Below are 18153 nucleotides of genomic sequence, written 5' to 3'. Positions count from 1 at the left end.
CCACACAGCTCCAGTACCTGTTCTGGAGGTGGGGGACTGCCCGTCTTGTGCCCACAGCAGCTGCAGAGAGCGGCCTCTGCACATTTGCGCCGCTCGGCCGTTTGCCGCCGACGCCCACGCCGCAGCCGGCGGGCGCAAATGAAGGACCGCCGAGATTAACGCGCGCCCACAAGTGCTCTCCTCTCATTCTTTTATTGCCGCTGTTTCTCTTTTCCTCTCTGTCCTCCCTCCCCCTCTCCACTGCGCCCCTCCCTCCCCCCCGCCGCACTGCGCTGTCCGTATGTCTTTGTCCCTGCTCCCTCGCTCGGACTGCCGCTCTGGCGGCAAGAATCTCGGGGCGGGCGGCTTTTTCGGCCCTTTTGCAACCGTTCCAGGTTAACACCCCGGCGCATTCCGCGGGGCGCTAATTTTCTCTCGCCAGCCCCCTGGTAGCTCTCCGCACTTAAAAACCTTCCGCCTACCATCAAGCGGAGGAAAAAATTACGACGGCGCTGTCTGCGTGTTTTCCGTTACGTTACGTCAGTGCGGCCCGCTGAATGTTGCTGCGTCGGCTGTTCCCGGCGGCCGACACAGCGCGCCCCCTGCTGGAAACAACCGCGACCACTTTCTTTATAACTTGACCTACTTTTATTTCTTACACGTAACCATAAACACGGCTTCCTAGAAACTCACGTGCAACGCAACGCGCCGTTCTTTGCAGACATCGTGCTCATAACTTCAAAGAAAGCTCCAGAATTCATCGAGTATCTATGGCATGAAATTCCAAACTCAGGGCTGTAACTGTGATGATTTATTGAACGATGTCCTAACCCACTAATAGAGAAGACAATGATAAACTCTTTTTCTGTCTTTTTCTTGTTAAAACTGAAAAGTAATTGTTTTACATATTGTGCACGTTATTTAGATCGTTGTTTTAAATAAATGATAATTATTATATTATGAAATTTTAGAATCTAGAATATGGCTCTTAGCAGTAACCGTATGTCTTGAATTAACAAAATACACGGTCAATTGGTTGCGATTTTTATTTAGACTTGATCCAGGTTTCGATACCACTAGGGGTGTCTTCTTCAGAAGAACAAGGAGATACTTGAATTACTTAACGTAAACTGTGTTATGTGCATCACGATCTGAGGCGCTCAATTAACATACAGACAATATAATAAAAATCCATTAAAGTTGTAAGATTAAAAACACGTATGGCTATTCTGTTCCATAGCCATACCTGTTTTTAATCTTACAACTTTAATGGATTTTAACTTTGCGCCTGTACGTGAGCCGAGCACCTCAGACCGCCAATGGATGTAACGTGTTTTACGTAATGTATTTCAAGCAGCTCCATGTTCTTCTGAGGAAGATACTCTTAACACTGTCGAAACTTAAAAATAAATAAAATTGGCAACTGAATGGCTGTGTACTTTATTAATTATGAAATTCTGTTCAGTTGTAACATGTGCACAGATTTCAGTTTCGTGTTTCCCATGTGTATAAGAATACACACCATTCGTCTTTTACAACTGCGTGGTTGCTACTGTCATCAACGAAACTCGTTTCGCCTACTCGTATTATATATCATCAATGTTCTTAAAAAATAAGAGACATAATTGTTTAAACATATATATTAGCGTTTCCTGGCAGCACACTTAGGTTATTTTAATATTTATAGTGATAAGATAACCTAAATATCCCGCTAGGGAGCACTACATATCTCATAGCAGTAACGCATACTTACACAAAAAACTTTTTCTACATTTTTATATATTATAGGTATGCCAAATGGGAACAGATGAAACATGTTTCATTGAAGACAGTAATACAGTTTTAGTTGCAAAAGACAGGCCGTTTGCTGTGTATGGGGTTTAAACTCGGCTAGCATCTGTTTTCGCCAAACAATAAGTGCTCAAAGGAAACGAGAACAGCGATCTCACTTCTAATTTTGATATTTGGTGAACATGCGAAGTGGTTAGCAAATAATGAATAGAAAACACGTTGCACGTTGTGCTCTTAAATATACACTCTAACACTTCTGTAAGGAAAAGACGACGGTGGTACATTCGAAAAGGAAACTACTTTGGATACGGCAAATCGCATCAAGGTTGACCTATAATGTCGGGTGCAGAAGTGGTGCAATGAGAAGAATGATAATTACAATATTTCATGTTTACAATACTTTGCGTCCTGGTAATTTTTGTGTTAGATGTCTCTGTCCACAGGTCTCTATTTTAGGGTAAATTTTTTTGGCATCTAGGCACAGAGTCCCTGCTAAAAAGAATTACAGCGCTACCAAATGTAAATGGTAGCATAGTTTCTGCAGACAATATGCTTCTAATTGAGACTGGACGATCTAAAGCACAGACGGAAGGCGGGGCAAAGACTGCAATGGAAATGTTATAGAAATGGTGTCTAGGCAATAAAGTAAAGATTGCTGCTTGAAAAATGGTCCGTATACTGCTAAGACGAATATCTGTGACGAGAAATCCTACGATTAGGATCGGACGAGAGTCTACTCTAAGAGTCGAATAGTACTTCTGTTTATGCATCATGTTATACGTGAACCAAAACTTCGTACCTCATGTTAAAAAGTCAGCCATAACACAGTCCAGGCTGCTCGGAGCGGTGCTACGTGTGGTATGGGGGACAGTCACCTGGGACTCGGGGTAGTGGTCGACGACAACATGACAGATTTAGAATCTGTGGACATTATTGAGAACTACCTTGCTTGATATCTTCCTAACGGTGATAGCATCTTCCACCAAGATAACTCATCAAAAGGGCAGAATCGTGCTAATATGGCTTGAGCAGCGTGGTAGTGAACTCACGTTGATGTCTTGGTCACCACATTCACCTGATCTGAAGTCGATGGAGGACATACGTGACACTGTGGGACGTCAGCTCCGCGACCACGAACTACCGACCTACGATTTACGGGAAATGCGTGACCTGCTGGCAGACATCTGGTGCCATATTCTTCCAGGAAATGTACCAGGGCTATTTTGAATACCTGCAATGCAGAATCACTTTTGTACTGCGTCTAAGGGCTGATAAACGCGGTATTAAGTTGGTGGACATAACGTTTTGGTTCATCAGTGAATACCACGCAGCGATGACCGTGATAAGTATCGAATTTACATTCTTTGTCACTGAATAAAACACTTTTCTCTCTTGCACTGTGATGCAGGTTATTCACGCTCAGGACTCCTGACTTTACGTATAATAGCTTCTGCTGTTCTGATGCAACTCCTCAGTCACTGCTCTACGCCATGTCCTCATCGGAATAGCGTTGCCAATAGTGCAAGACGGCGACATTACAATCACAGTGCAAGGCCATTGAATGGCAAGCACAGTGGTCGTTCAGAGCACAGTTTTCATGTACTAGTTCCTGTTGGTTTATATTTATATTTGTGGCTGCCAGTTCCTCTTGGTCTGTGGCTGTAAATTTCTAACGTGTTATACAGCTTTACCTTCTTTGAGAATATACAGTAGTTACGAGTTACGAAAACCAAATATAAGTACGGCCATAAAGTACCTTACATCTGGTTACATGATAGAACATCAAAAAACGTATTTTATTGTCCAATTACGCTTATAACTGTCTTACGAAACTGATGCACCATTGAAAACAATTCTTAAAGATTAGTATCAAATGCCGCTTACACGATACAGTAAGTGTATTACACTGTGTAACGTGCGCGTTGGGCACACTACACTCTTTAAAGCCTGTACTATGGTAAGTTGACGGGCTTCACCTTATGAGAAAGGATTTTCGTATAGATATTGACCGCGTGTACCTGAATGGTGGCACATCAGACTTACACCCGCTCTGTAATAACAATGATACGTCAAGCAAGTTCGAAATGCAACTACACGTCAGTACGGACAAAAACAACACAGAAGAACACTGAAGATGCTACCAATTTGTTAATAATACGGTCGCCAGCCTAATTAGGCATTAACTGAGTTTGTTCCCTGTACAAGTTGATGTACGTTCATGCAAAACAACACGTAATAACACTGCATAATATGGTAAATTTTAGAACCAGAAAATCTATTGAACTGATAATTTCACTTTCTGTACTGATATGGATAAACCATAAATACATAACACTACACTATAATGTTTACTACAAAACTTCGTACAGTCTATTGATCTGATTAAAATCGGGCATAGGTCACCCTAGCAATAGCACTTTTGAATCACTCACACAATGTCACTTTTGATAAAAATAAAACACTGATAAGTTTTGGTTTTTATATTGACTTTAACTTTGCTGGTCAAATCAGTTTAGAACACTTCAGAATTCAAATGAATAAAAAGGGGGGGGGGGGACCCTGAAACTGTTATGATCACTGTATTAAAAAATTTGATTACTGAAATCATTATGTGCTCAAGATTTTCAATATATGAGTTAGTACTCTTTTCATCTTATTTCCTGCTCATTTAAATACCATTATATCTGTCTCGAAATAATTAAACTTCATTACTAAATCAATATCAAAATTATCTTCCAACTTTTTCAGACCTTCGTTATCCATCTAATAGTTCAATAACAAAACAGTTCAATAAACATCATTCTAACATAGCTAGGTCTGCAGGTAATTATTATTAACACAAACTTCAATTCTTCATTTCGCGACACTCGGATTGCACAACATTTGGAAAGGACCCTGTCTAGTTTAGTTGTGAGGATAATTAAATGATAGGACAGTTCTGGTAAAATTTAAGTTGTTATTGAACAGTATGGAACAAAAGTAACACTGGTCCACACGAATACAGTACTAAAAGTTTCAACCTGTTGGTATCGATGCGGCGGTTGGCAAGCGGCGAGATGGCGAGGCACAGAGCACACATACAACCACAGCTATGGCCCTTGATGTATCGGCACTTTATTTCTTCATAGCGTCGCAATACTTTTCCATTTAGTGCCTATGGAATTTTGCCATCCTGTATGGGCGTTGGAACGGCATACCCGAGGCTCAATGAAACTAAGTCTTCCAGGAGAGCCTCCCCGATCCAGAACGTGTTGCTCAGACCGATGCCCAACTCCGACTACTACTGCTCAGCCCGTTGTGCCGTGCAGTGCCCGCGCGCATTTTCCCGCGCTCGCCTGCCATCCACCTTTTACCGCTCCCTTACAGACAGGGTATTCACCCGAGGTTTTGCATTCTACATATCCTAATGCATTGCCTACGTATGGACCAGACGCACAGTTACAATTTTAAACATCTTACAACAGTTTCAACGTTTCTTACATTTCAATTCTGTTACAATATTGTTTGACATTTGACATAAACATTAATATTCACATCGAAATTGGTTTACAGTTTTCTTAACACAATGACATGAAACAAAAAAAAAAAGAAATGAAATCAGAACATCGATTACACTAATTTATCAAAAATCGGAAGAAAAAAATATTATATGTACAATAGTACAGCGCTGTTGTTTTTACAACTGGAGTTACAAAATTCATGAGATAGGAGTTATGCACACATACAACTGGCACTAGTGTAGCGTACACAAGGTATAAAAGGGTAGTCCATTGGCGGAGCTGTCCTATGTACTCAGGTAATTCATTTGAAAAGGTTTTCGACGTGACTGTGGCCACATGACGGAAATTAAGAGAGTTCGCACGCGGAATGGTAGTTGGAGCTGGACGCATGCAACATTCCATTTCGGATATCGTTAGGGAATTCAGTATTGCGGGATCCATAGCCTACAGAGTGTGCCAAGAATGCCAGATTTCAGGCATGACCTCTCACCACGGACAACGCAGTACTGGACGGCCTTCACGTAACGACCGAGGGCAGCGGCGTTTGCCTAGTGTTGTCAGTGCTAACAGACAAGCAACAATGCTTGAAATAACCGTAGAAATCAGTGTGGGACGTACGATGAACGTATCCGCCTGGAGAGTGCTGCGAAGTTTGGCGTTAACTGGCTACTGCAGCATACGACGCCTCCGAGTGCCTTAGCTAACAGCACGACGTCTCCTGGATACGGCGCCTCTCCAGGGTTCGTAAACTTACTGGTCGCACCCTACACGACTGGAAAGCCGCGGCCTGGTGACATGAGTCCCGACTTCAGTTGGTAATGGCTGATGTAGAGTTCGAGTGTAGCGTAGACCCACGAAGCCATAGAGTCAAGTTGTTAACAAGGCACTGTGCAAGCTGGTGAAGGCTCAGCAACAGTGTGGACTGTGTTTACATGGAATGGACCGTGTCCTCTGACCATCTGAAACAATCATCGGTTGGAAACGGTTTTGTTCGGCTGCTTGGAGACCATTTGCAGCCACTCACGGAATTCATGTTCGCAGACAACGACGTCATGTCACCTGGCCACAATTGTTCGTGATTGTTTTCATGAACATTCTGGACATATCGAATGAATTACTTGGCCACCCAGATCGCTCGATGGGGATCCCGTCGTACATACGGAACATGACTGAGAGGTCGCTTTCGGCAGCGACGAAACTTTTGCAGTATAGTCGGCTACGGAGGCAGCGCGCTCGATATTTCTGCAGGGGACCCCCCAACAACTCGTCGAGTCCAAGCGACGTCGAGCTGCTGCGCTACTTCGGGCAAAAGAGGTGCGACGCGATATTAGGGGTTTCCCACGACTTTTGTCACCTCAATTTATAGGTTATGACAACTTTAAATTGCAGTTTTATGTTTTCATCTACAAATTCCTCCAAGAAGTAGCACCATTTTTCTATTAGTAAGCAGTAGAGTACCTTCTTCAATGTCCCTAATTCCATACAACGGGTATTACTTTGCCTTAATTTATTATACACTTGCTTGTGCGTGTATTTTTGAATATGAGAATACTTCTTTAAATTGTGGAGATGAAACTTCTGATATTTATTTTTTCCTATGTACGGTAGAAACGCGTTTCTGTAACAGCTGACATGAGCCTCTATGTTTCCTTTTTTTTTTTTATCATCAGTCTACTGACTGGTTTGATGCGGCCCGTCACGAATTCCTTTCCTGTGCTAGCCTCTTCATCTCAGAGTACCACTTGCAACCTACGTCCTCAATTATTTGCTTGACGTATTCCAATCTCTGTCTTCCTCTACAGTTTTTGCCCTCTACAGCTCCCTCTAGTACCATGGAAGTCATTCCCTCATGTCTTAGCAGATGTCCTATCATCCTGTCCCTTCTCCTTATCAGTGTTTTCCACATATTCCCTTCCTCTCCGATTCTGCGTAGAACCTCCTCATTCCTTACCTTATCAGTCCACCTAATTTTCAACATTCGTCTATAGCACCACATCTCAAATGCTCCGATTCTCTTCTGTTCCGGTTTTCCCACAGTCCATGTTTCACTACCATACAATGCTGTACTCCAGACGTACATCCTCCGAAATTTCTTCCTCAAATTAAGGCCGGTATTTGATATTAGTAGACTTCTCTTGGCCAGAAATGCCTTTTTTGCCATAGCGAGTCTGCTTTTGATGTCCTCCTTGCTCCGTCCGTCATTGGTTATTTTACTGCCTAGGTAGCAGAATTCCTTAACTTCATTGACTTCGTGACCATCAATCCTGATGTTAAGTTTCTCGCTGTTCTCATTTCTACTACTTCTCATTACCTTCGTCTTTCTCCGATTTACTCTCAAACCATACTGTGTACTCATTAGACTGTTCATTCCGTTGAGCAGATCATTTAATTCTTCTTCACTTTCACTCAGGATAGCAATGTCATCAGCGAATCGTATCATTGATATCCTTTCACCTTGTATTTTAATTCCACTCCTAAACCTTTCTTTTATTTCCATCATTGCTTCCTCGATGTAAAGATTGAAGAGTAGGGGCAAAAGGCTACAGCCTTGTCTTACACCCTTCTTAATACGAGCACTTCGTTCTTGATCGTCCAGTCTTATTATTCCCTGTTGGTTGTTGTACATATTGTATATGACCCGTCTCTCCCTGTAGCTTACCCCTACTTTTTTCAGTATCTCGAACAGCTTGCAGCATTTTATATTGTCGAACGCTTTTTCCAGGTCGACAAATCCTATGAAAGTGTCTTGATTTTTCTTTAGCCTTGCTTCCATTATTAGCCGTAACGTCAGAATTGCCTCTCTCGTCCCTTTACTTTTCCTAAAGCCAAACTGATCGTCACCTAGCGCATTCTCAATTTTCTTTTCCATTCTTCTGTATGTTATTCTTGTAAGCAGCTTCGATGCATGAGCTGTTAAGTTGATTGTGCGATAATTCTCCCACTTGTCAGCTCTTGACGTCTTCGGAATTGTGTGGATGATGCTTTTCCGAAAGTCAGATGGTATTTCGCCAGACTCATATATTCTACACACCAGGTTTCCTATAATACATAATACTTACTTTTTCGCCCGTAGAATTAATACTTTGGGTATGTTACTTGCAATTTCTTCAAACTGAAATTCTTATCTTGTAACTAATTCAAAATGAGTGGTCAACTTTCTTGAGAGCGTGTCAGTTGACGTGGAGAGTACAGACTCCTTCGTGGGTAAACTATTTGGTTTATTTGCCAAATAGCTTGCATGACGATCTGGAGAGTTTTGATCTAGGTATATTGCAAGGATATTTTTGTGATTTGCGTCCTGAGAGCCTTGTATATTATGAAAATTCCAAGTTCATTTACTCTTCACTACATTGTTTTTAACTGTCCGGGGCGACTCCGGGATTTTCTAATATTTTAAATTTAAGCCAGTTACATGAAATTATGTATGTAATTTATCTAGAGAGTTTACTTATTTATGCATTTATTTCACCTGCTTTCTTGCTTCTAGTCAGACATCCTTAGTGTATCAACATTACATTTCATATAGTACAGGGAAATATTAATGATAATACACTCTAAGACTAAACAGCCGTTGTACCACGAGCGAATCATCCGTATGCGACGAAAATAGAAAAACCTGACGTACAGTTATAGACAAACAAATGATTACAATTGAGGAAAATTGGACGAATTGTTCAAGAGAAAGAGGTTCTCAAATTGAGAAAGACAGAAACTCATTTATCCACCTCTTCCCCTTATGCAAGCAGTTATTCAGCCTGGCGTTGACTGACAGAGTGGTTGGACGCCCTCCTCGGGGATATGGTGTCAAATTCTGTCCAGCTGATGCGGCAGATCATCAAAATGCCGAGCTACTTGGAGGGCCCTGCCCATAAGGCTCCCAACGTTGTCAATTGGCGAGAGACCAGACGACCTCCCTGGGATAGGTAGGGTTTGGGAGGCACGATGAAAAGTGGTCGAAAGTCTCGCTGTCTGCGGGTGGATATCATCTTGCTGAAACGTAATCTTTGGATGGCTTACCACGAAGCGCAACTAAAAGGGGCGTAGAATATTTTGGACGTGCCGCTGTGCTACAAGGGTGCAGCGAATGACAACCATGGAGGTCCCGATATGAAAGGAAATGGCACCTCTTAGAGCATTACTGCTGGTTGCCGGCCTTACGGCAGGCAACAGTCCGGTTGGTATCCAAACAGTCTCCTGGCTGTGGCGTCTCCAGACACTTCTTGAGCCTGGAATCTCATTGACTGCTGGAGTAGAACTGTCTTCAGTGATGAGTGCTACATCGAATTGAGCCTCGATGGTCAGCGAGGAAGTGTCTGGAGGCAATATTTGAACCTCCAACAACTCCTTGTTTTCTGCTTGAGAGGTGTGACTTGATCTACTGCAAAGCATTTTCCATGGTCGCTAATCGTTTTGGTTTACAGAGCAGTAGAGAGCCGTTCATACTATAGAAGAGTTTCTGAACCCTCAAGAAATGCCTGGAGCGGTATTGATCAAATAAGTCATTTCTGGCTTGTATAATTGCTTTGTATTCGGAAAGTCGGACTGAATTTTTATGTAATGGTTTTGAAATTATGTATCTACTTATCAACAATATTTTTGAATATGTTCGAAAACCTAGGACGTAAGATGGTGGGGGAGTAATATCACGAGCCCTCGTTCGAGTAGTCTTATGTACAGTAGTAGATTCACTCCTGCATAAATGGACCATCTAGGAAGCATCCTCCGTCCAATGACCGATTTGTTATTGGAGACGGCGGGTTTGCTACTGACGTGTTGAAAGTAGCTTGTCGCATATGTTAACTTTTAGCTTTATCCGTGTTCTCATGTTTGCTCACTAATCCCTGGCCAGTGTCAATATCTCAGTCGAGATGGATAGTTTGAGCGACATACACTACTGGCCATTAAAAATGCTCCACCTCGAAGATTACGTGCTACAGACGCGAAATTTAACCGACAGGAGGAAGTTGCTGTGATATGCAAATGATTAGCTTTTCAGAGCATTCACACAAGGTTGGCGCCGGTGGCGACACCTACAACGTGCTGATATGAGGACAGTTTCCAACCGATTTCTCATACATAAACAGCAGGTGACCAGCGTTGCAAAGTGAAACGTTGTTGTGATGCCGCGTGTAAGGAGGAGAAATGCGTACCATCATGTTTCCGATTTTGATAAAAATCGCATAGCAGCCTGTCGCGATTGGGGTTTACCGTATCGCGACATTGCGGCTCGCCTTGGTCGAGATCCAGTGACTGTTAGCAGAATATGAAATCGGTTGGTTCAGGAGGGTAATACAGAACGCCGTGCTGGATCCTAACGGCCTCGTATCACTAGCAGTCGAGATGACAGGCATCTTATCCGCATGGCTGTAACGGATCGTGCAGCCATGTCTCGATCCCTGAGTCAACAGATGGGGACGTATCCAAGACAACAGCCATCTGCACGAACGGTTCGACGACATTTGCAGCCCGCATCTCGTGGTCGTGCGGTAGCGTTCTCGCTTCCCACACCCGGGTTCCCGGGTTCGATTCCCGGCGGGATCAGGGATTTTCTCTCCCTCCTGATGGCTGGGTGTTGTGTGCTGTCCTTAGGTTAGTTAGGTTTAAGTAGTTCTAAGTTCTAGGGGACTTATGACCACAGCAGTTGAGTCCCATAGTGCTCAGAGCCATTTGAACCATTTGAGCCGACGTTTGCAGCAGCATGGACTATCAGCTCGGAGACCATGGCTGCGGTTACCCTTGACGCTGCATCACATACAGGAGCGTCTCAGATGGTGTACTCAACGATGAACCTGGATGCACGAATGGCAAAACGTCATTGTTTCGGATGAATCCAGGTTCTGTTTACAGCATCATGATGCTCGCATCCGTGTTTGGCGACATCGCAGTGAATGCACATTGGACGCGTGTATTCGTTATCGCCTTACTGGCGTATCACCCGGCGTGATGGTATGGGGTGCCATTGGTTACACGTCTCGGTCACCTCTTGTTCGCTTGTGTTTGTACGTACCAACTAGCAATAAGATTTGCTTCCTGCAGTCTTCGTTATGAGCTACGAGTTTTGAGGTAATGGGGTAGGATTTAAGATGTTCTTTTTGTGATATGTTATGTCCGTTATCGATTCAGATTGTCTAGAATTCGACATCTCTACACATCATAGCAGAACAGTAGATGAGCTGCATAAATTTCTACCTGTTCATTTAACAATTCTTGATATGTTCTGAAGTGTTTCGAATACTTTGTGGAGACATTGTTTGTTATGCAGTGGTACAGAATGCCATGTGGATAAAGCATCAGTAACCGTGTTATTGCACGTAATATGGCCTTCGTTTTGAGTTGAGATACTCAGTAGTTTCAGAACGATCTCTCTAAAGTATATTTACGTACGTTGCCACTGCTAAACCGATATCTGAGATTTCATGATTCTGCTTAGCGTCCCATGATAATTTGCCTTCAGCAAACGTATTTATTTGCACAGAGTGGTTTGTACAGCTGCCACTCATTTATTCTTCAACAATATGATTACTAGCGTCTTTGTGTAGGTCTCTCATGTTTCTAAAGGTAAGTTGCATCGACATCTTCACGGCAGCTAAAGATGTCTCAGGATCGATGGATTTGTTGATAGAAAAATTGATCATTAAAGTATATGTAAATATTCATTTAAGCCCATAAAATTAACCGTTGCACGAAGTAAGTGATGTCTGTGTTAACCGGCTGTCAAAACAAAGACAAGTAGCCTTAAAATTGTGTGTAGACATTCTTTCATGTTGTCAGAATTTTAGCAACAGACAGGGCACTCACACGATGTTGTGGTGTGCGCGCCGTGACATGTTCACTGACGGAGGGCGGCCGTTCTTCTGTTGCCAGGGCAGACTCGTCACTGGTTGACGAACCGAGCGAGTCCGTGCCCGCAGACCACTCCAGCCGCGGGGGACTCACCAGCTTCGGAAAGGTGAGTACACTACACTACACTACACTACACTTCGGTACACTACAGTACAGTACCAGCCGGCGCTCTCACGCTCCGCAGGCAAGTGTCGCTCCGCCAGGTGAAGCAATAGCCGTGGTAACACCGGAGCAAACCCCAATGCTGGCGACGTTACAGGGTATCCAGATGTGTATTTGTTTGCGCCACGTGCTCTACACAGCCCCGCGCTGTGGCTACCGTCTCGTAACAACATGATGCGAGGGAATGAATCACTATAATCGTACGAGAGTCAGATGTGGTATCTCGAACAGGACTACAATTGCCTTCATTGACTATCTTGCTAGCATGTATGAGTACATGATGAATTCGTTCACCGATATATTACGCCACGACGTTTTCCCACGCTGTCAGGTTTGACAAGTCAGATAAATTTCTGTAGTAGACTGTAAATTTTCTCTTACCACCACCATGTTCTCCGATTTTAGTTTTGAAAGGCATTTGTTGAAAATGTCAAATGAACGTTCTACTTGAAGTCGTGTAGGTTAAGTTAGGAGCAAATAAGTTTCCCACTGTTTTCAAATCTATAGGTAGTACAGAATGCAATTCAAAAGCCCAGGTCAATGAACGTCGTACAGACTGTTGTTCAAAACTATTTATTTTAAGATTACTCAGTTTTCCATGGAACACATGTTCTACAAAAACAAGGTTTTATTTTAATTTCACAATTTCTGACACTATTTTTTGGTTTACCTGTAATGTCTACCTACAGTTCTCATTGCTCATGGTCGGTACGATACATCTTCGTCCGAATTCAGTTAGGCATACAGTTACTTCTTACTGTTTCGAGAATACTATTTTGTATGAAGCTATCCAGTAACGACTGACGACCAGTCATCATAGATTTATTTCTGCTAATGCCTTATAACATGCTGAATTTAAATGATGTAAAAGAGCGTGTAGTCAATTGGTGACCTAATATCGTTATGTTACACCGAGTGAACTTAATGTGATAGTTAACAGAGCTTAATTCCATGTGTAAGAGTCTGAGCCAAAATAATGAAATTAAATGTATTCTGCAGCTTGAAAACGGTTAAGATGTGCGCGCAGAATATCCCCACACCTTCACTCAAACATGCGAAAATCAAAAGCAAGAAAATTTTGTGACATTAAGTACTATTCCCACAAGCATGTAATATCAATGTCATTGAACGACAAATGTGTATCTACCCACGCACGCATCAGTCGATCAAAATATACTTACGAGTCCAAGATATACATCTCGCATAACAAACCAGCCCCTAACACGTGTACATCAGTTGTCCATTCCTGATACCGCTTGGGCTGCGGTTCTTGGCCAGTCAGAACAAAACGCATTCATGATGCGTTGACGCACACGCCATAATTACAGTTAAGGTTTTCTAAATCTGTTCACTTGACAAAAATATTTACTTACTACGTGAGAGATCAGAATCTAAAACAATAGAAGAGTGTGTGGGCACTGCTGTACAAATAATGAGCAAAATTTTAGGGAGAGACGTGGAGTAAACACCACATTCATATGTTGGTACTGTTGCAGCGACATCGTTGTCGTTGGTCGACAAATTATAATATCACGAGAAAAATAAAATTTTATTTAAAAAATAACAGAGGCAATTCATTACTTTAACAAACGATAAGCTGATTCTATGTAGCAGTGTTTTTCAACATTTTCTATTTGCCTGTACCTCATCTCGTTGCGCGATTCCGAGATAGTTTGGCTACTATGACTCACGATGCTGGTCTTTGATAATCCTGCGTTGCCTCCAGGTTAGTGGTGTATCTTGTGCAGAAAATGATAAGACTTCCGTACTGCCATAGCTGTCGATGTGTGGCTGATGTTGTGAAACTGAAGTTTCTGAGCGTTAACAATCTGAACTTCGCGGTACCGGTGTATTTGACGAGTATTTTCCATGGTACCCATGAAACAGTTTCATTTCAGAGATTGATACGACATAGTTCAAACCCCATTCACATCAGAACACAGTCCTCGAAATGTTCAAACATAGACTGTGCTTTCGCTTTGTTTCATCAGTGATCCACTATTCGCTTCCATTGCACTCGAGTAAAGTGCCTTACGAGGTGCATTCAAGTTCTAAGGCCTCCGATTTTTTTTCTAATTAACTACTCACCCGAAATCGATGTAACTGGCGTTACTTCTCGACGTAATCGCCCTGCAGACGTACACATTTTCCACAACGCTGACGCCATGATTCCATGGCAGCGGCGAAGGCTTCTTTAGGAGTCTGTTTTGACCACTGGAAAATCGCTGAGGCAATAGCAGCACGGCTGGTGAATGTGCGGTCACGGAGAGTGTCTTTCATTGTTGGAAAAAGCCAAAAGTCACTAGGAGCCAGGTCAGGTGAGTAGGGAGCATGAGGGATCACTTCAAAATTGTTATCACGAAGAAACTGTTGCGTAACGTTAGCTCGATGTGCGGGTACGTTGTCTTGGTGAAACAGCACACGCGCAGCCCTTCCCGGACGTTTTTGTTGCAGTGCAGGAAGGAATTTGTTCTTCAAAACATTTTCGTAGGATGCGCCTGTTACCGTAGTGCCATTTGGAACACAATGGGTTCGCTGTCCCAGAACATGGACACCATCATTTTTTCAGCACTGGCGGTTACCCGAAATTTTTTTGGTGGCAGTGAATCTGTGTGCTTCGATTGATCTGACTGGCGCTTTGTTTCTGGATTGAAAAATGGCATCCATGTCTCATCCATTGTCACAACCGACGAAAAGAAAGTCCCATTCATGCTGTCGTTGCGCGTCAACATTGCTTAGCAACATGTCACACGGGCAGCCATGTGGTCGTCCGTCAGCATTCGTGGCACCCACCTGGATAACACTTTTCGCATTTTCAGGTCGTCATGCAGGATTGTGTGCACAGAACCCACTCTGGAGGCGATCTGTTCAACAGTCATTCGGCGATCCCCCAAAACACTTCTCTCCACTTTCTCGATCCTGTCGTCAGACCGGCTTGTGCGAGCCCGAGGTTGTTTCGGTTTGTTGTCACACGATGTTCTGCCTTCATTAAACTGTCGCACCCATGAACGCACTTTCGACACATCGATAACTCCATCACCACATGTCTCCTTCAACTGTCGATGAATTTCAATTGGTTTCACACCACGCAAATTCAGAAAACGAATGATTGCACGCTGTTCAAGTAAGGAAAACGTCGCCATTTTAAGTATTTAAACAGTTCTCATTTTCGCCGCTGGCGGTAGAATTCCATCTGCCATATGGTGCTGCTATCTCTGGGACGTATTGACAATGAACGCGGCCTCATTTTAAAACAATGCGCATGTTTCTATCTCTTTCCAGTCCGGAGAAAAAAAAATTGGAGGCCTTAGAACTTGAATGCACCTTGTAGTTTCTCAGCGGATACAAGTGAAGCACACATTTCCCAGTTTACCCAGTACTAACTACTGTCTTCCTGCAGTTCACATACATCTTCTTCTTCTTCTTTCGCGTGTGCCTTTATCTCGCGGTTTCGCAGGGTCGGCATGGTTAGGGTCGTGTTTGGGAAGGTGAAGGTCACCCCGTATCCCCTGGGACGGAATCAGTGCACCCCAGCTGTCTGCGTCTAGTGTAACCCACAGAAGACTGCGAACGTGTTCAAATGTCGGCGAGTCATGTAACTCAGGCGGGACGTGGGGACCAGCCCTGTATTCACCTTGTGTGATGTGGAAAACAGCCTAAAAACCACAGCCAGGCTGGCGGGTCCAACAGCCTTCGTCGGTAATCCGCCTGGCGCATTCGATCCGGAGCCAGAGCGCCTACCCGAGGCCAAGAAGCAGCGCATCAGCGCTCTCGGCTAACCTGGCGGGTCTGCACTTCACATCGATATGGTACAAACATTGACTTCAATGTTTCATCCGTTTCTTTACGCACCTAAACCAGCACACCAGCCACTCCGCCACGTCAACAATCAGTGTTCCTTCTCTTCACCTCCCTACCAATCAATTGTTCATTTTCGATAACCGAAAACAAACACTTTTATGGCATATTCTTGTATGCATACAGATACATTGAAAAGTTCATGTTTACGTAAAAGCTGAATGAACTGAAACGTACGTAATGAATAAAACTAAATAAACAAATATTATGTAGGCCCTTAGAGCTGTATATTTACAACTTATATTTATCAAATTCGCAGAAGCTGTTTTGCATAATTTGCTGGAATAACACTCCTAGACACATCAGATCTAGATAGAAGCGCCAGTCTGTGGCTAATCCGTTTCTCCACGATATTATTTCTTCCAGAAACGATAGTCTAGTAAGGCATGCTATGAGAAGATTGGTAAGCAAGGGAGGGATACTGGATGAACTGAATTTGGGAGAACAGGATGTGAATTCTGATGGATATATCATTCATTGAGAGCATTGCTCGCGAAAGGAAAGGTTCAGAATCGTGCTAAGTTAGATAGTCTTATCTGCCACGAATTTGAGCACATTACACCTTTACCGCAGAGTGAAAGTTTAATTCAGCTGTATAAATTAGGTTACTGAAATTAAGGGAACTTAATTACGTTACAGTTTACGGTGAACTGAAAGTGAACTGTTAAGATGTCCACCTGGTTGCCAGATGAGAAAAAGCAGTAGCTTACATGCAATGAATTAGAAGTTATCTGTAAGTACCTTTCCATTTCCTAAGAAAAGAACGTTAAGGAACTGTTTTTAAATCTATCACCTAGATGGTAAACGATAACCTATGTGTAAAAATGGACAAATCATGTAATATTTCAGGACACCCACTGAAGATGCCCTGTAAAAAAGAAGAAACGCGTATGGGTGCATAAATAAAAATATAAATTTCGATGTGCAGCATGCAAAAAAGGCATTTTCTTTGAAACAACTGCAATTTAATTTCCTCTGTCGTGTTTGGAGAAGCAGCATATTTAAGTACAGTGTACTGCATTTCCTCTAAGTATTGTATAAAGAGTTACAGTCTTCGTTGTAGCAGGTTTTCGAGATCTTGTAACGTGAAATTCTTTTTGCTGCCTTGTAGTTAAAATTACCCTAAACCACTAAAATAGTTGACTTATTCAGTAACTGAACGTGTAACTTCTAAAGCGTGAATTGCGTAGTGCATTTTGATAAAACTCATTACACTCATGTCCAGAATAAACTGAATACCTTGGACGACTAGAGGACATGTAAATTAGTATGTTCTGCAGAGATGATTACATTTGAACTCTGTTCGTTCGCTGGTTCAAAGTCAACATCGATATCGGAGCGAAACACCCACCTACCGGTAAAAAGTGCCTGCGGCTCTCGTTGTCGCTATAAACCGAAGGTAATTGATCAGCGTGATTTGAGCAGATGCCGAAGAATCCTTGTGGACGCGTGTGCGAACCGTACCGTCATATCAGTCAGTTTGAAAGAGGGCGCAATATTGGCATGAGACACCGTGACGCATACATCCGGGGAATTTCTGCTCGTGTTTCGGCAGTACAACGGGTGTGAGCAGAATGGTTCACAGAAGGCCGTAGGCCACAACGAGAAGGGTCAGGCCGCACCGCCCATACCACCTCCAGAGAAGATCGACACTTCATCCGAATGGCATTGCAGGACACATCTGCGTCCTCCTCGATTCTGCTGCAATCGTCTAAAGGTGTAACACATCTGCACTACCAGGGGTGACAGTCCGTCTCCGGTTATTACGGAATGGGTTACGTGTGCGTTGTTTACTTCTCCGACTACGTTTCACGAATGTACAGAAACATCCTAGACGGTAATGATGTATGGGAGGACGTCATCGGCCATAGCAATAGCATCAGATATTGTTTTAGGGAGGATCCAGGTCTACATCTACATCTACATCTACATCTACATTTATACTCCGCAAGCCACCCAACGGTGTGTGGCGGAGGGCACTTTACGTGCCACTGTCATTACCTCCCTTTCGTGTTCCAGT

At 43.1% G+C, this 18153-nt stretch overlaps 1 protein-coding gene across 1 annotated transcript in view; it reads left to right on the top strand.

The window, feature by feature from the left end:
- Window positions 1-18153, top strand: part of LOC126154493 (dipeptidase 1-like) — a 1598597-nt gene that overhangs the window by 1253620 nt on the left and 326824 nt on the right. Inside the window, exon 9 of the mRNA XM_049916146.1 lies at window positions 12135-12219. Within this exon, the coding sequence (XP_049772103.1) occupies window positions 12135-12219 (85 nt within the window). The remainder of the gene's footprint in view (window positions 1-12134; window positions 12220-18153) is intronic.

This window comes from Schistocerca cancellata, unplaced genomic scaffold (genome assembly GCF_023864275.1).
Source record: "Schistocerca cancellata isolate TAMUIC-IGC-003103 unplaced genomic scaffold, iqSchCanc2.1 HiC_scaffold_1092, whole genome shotgun sequence".
Taxonomy (NCBI): Eukaryota; Metazoa; Arthropoda; class Insecta; order Orthoptera; family Acrididae; genus Schistocerca; species Schistocerca cancellata.
Note: the sequence above shows the minus strand (reverse complement) of the source record. Positions and strands in the feature narration are given on the sequence as shown.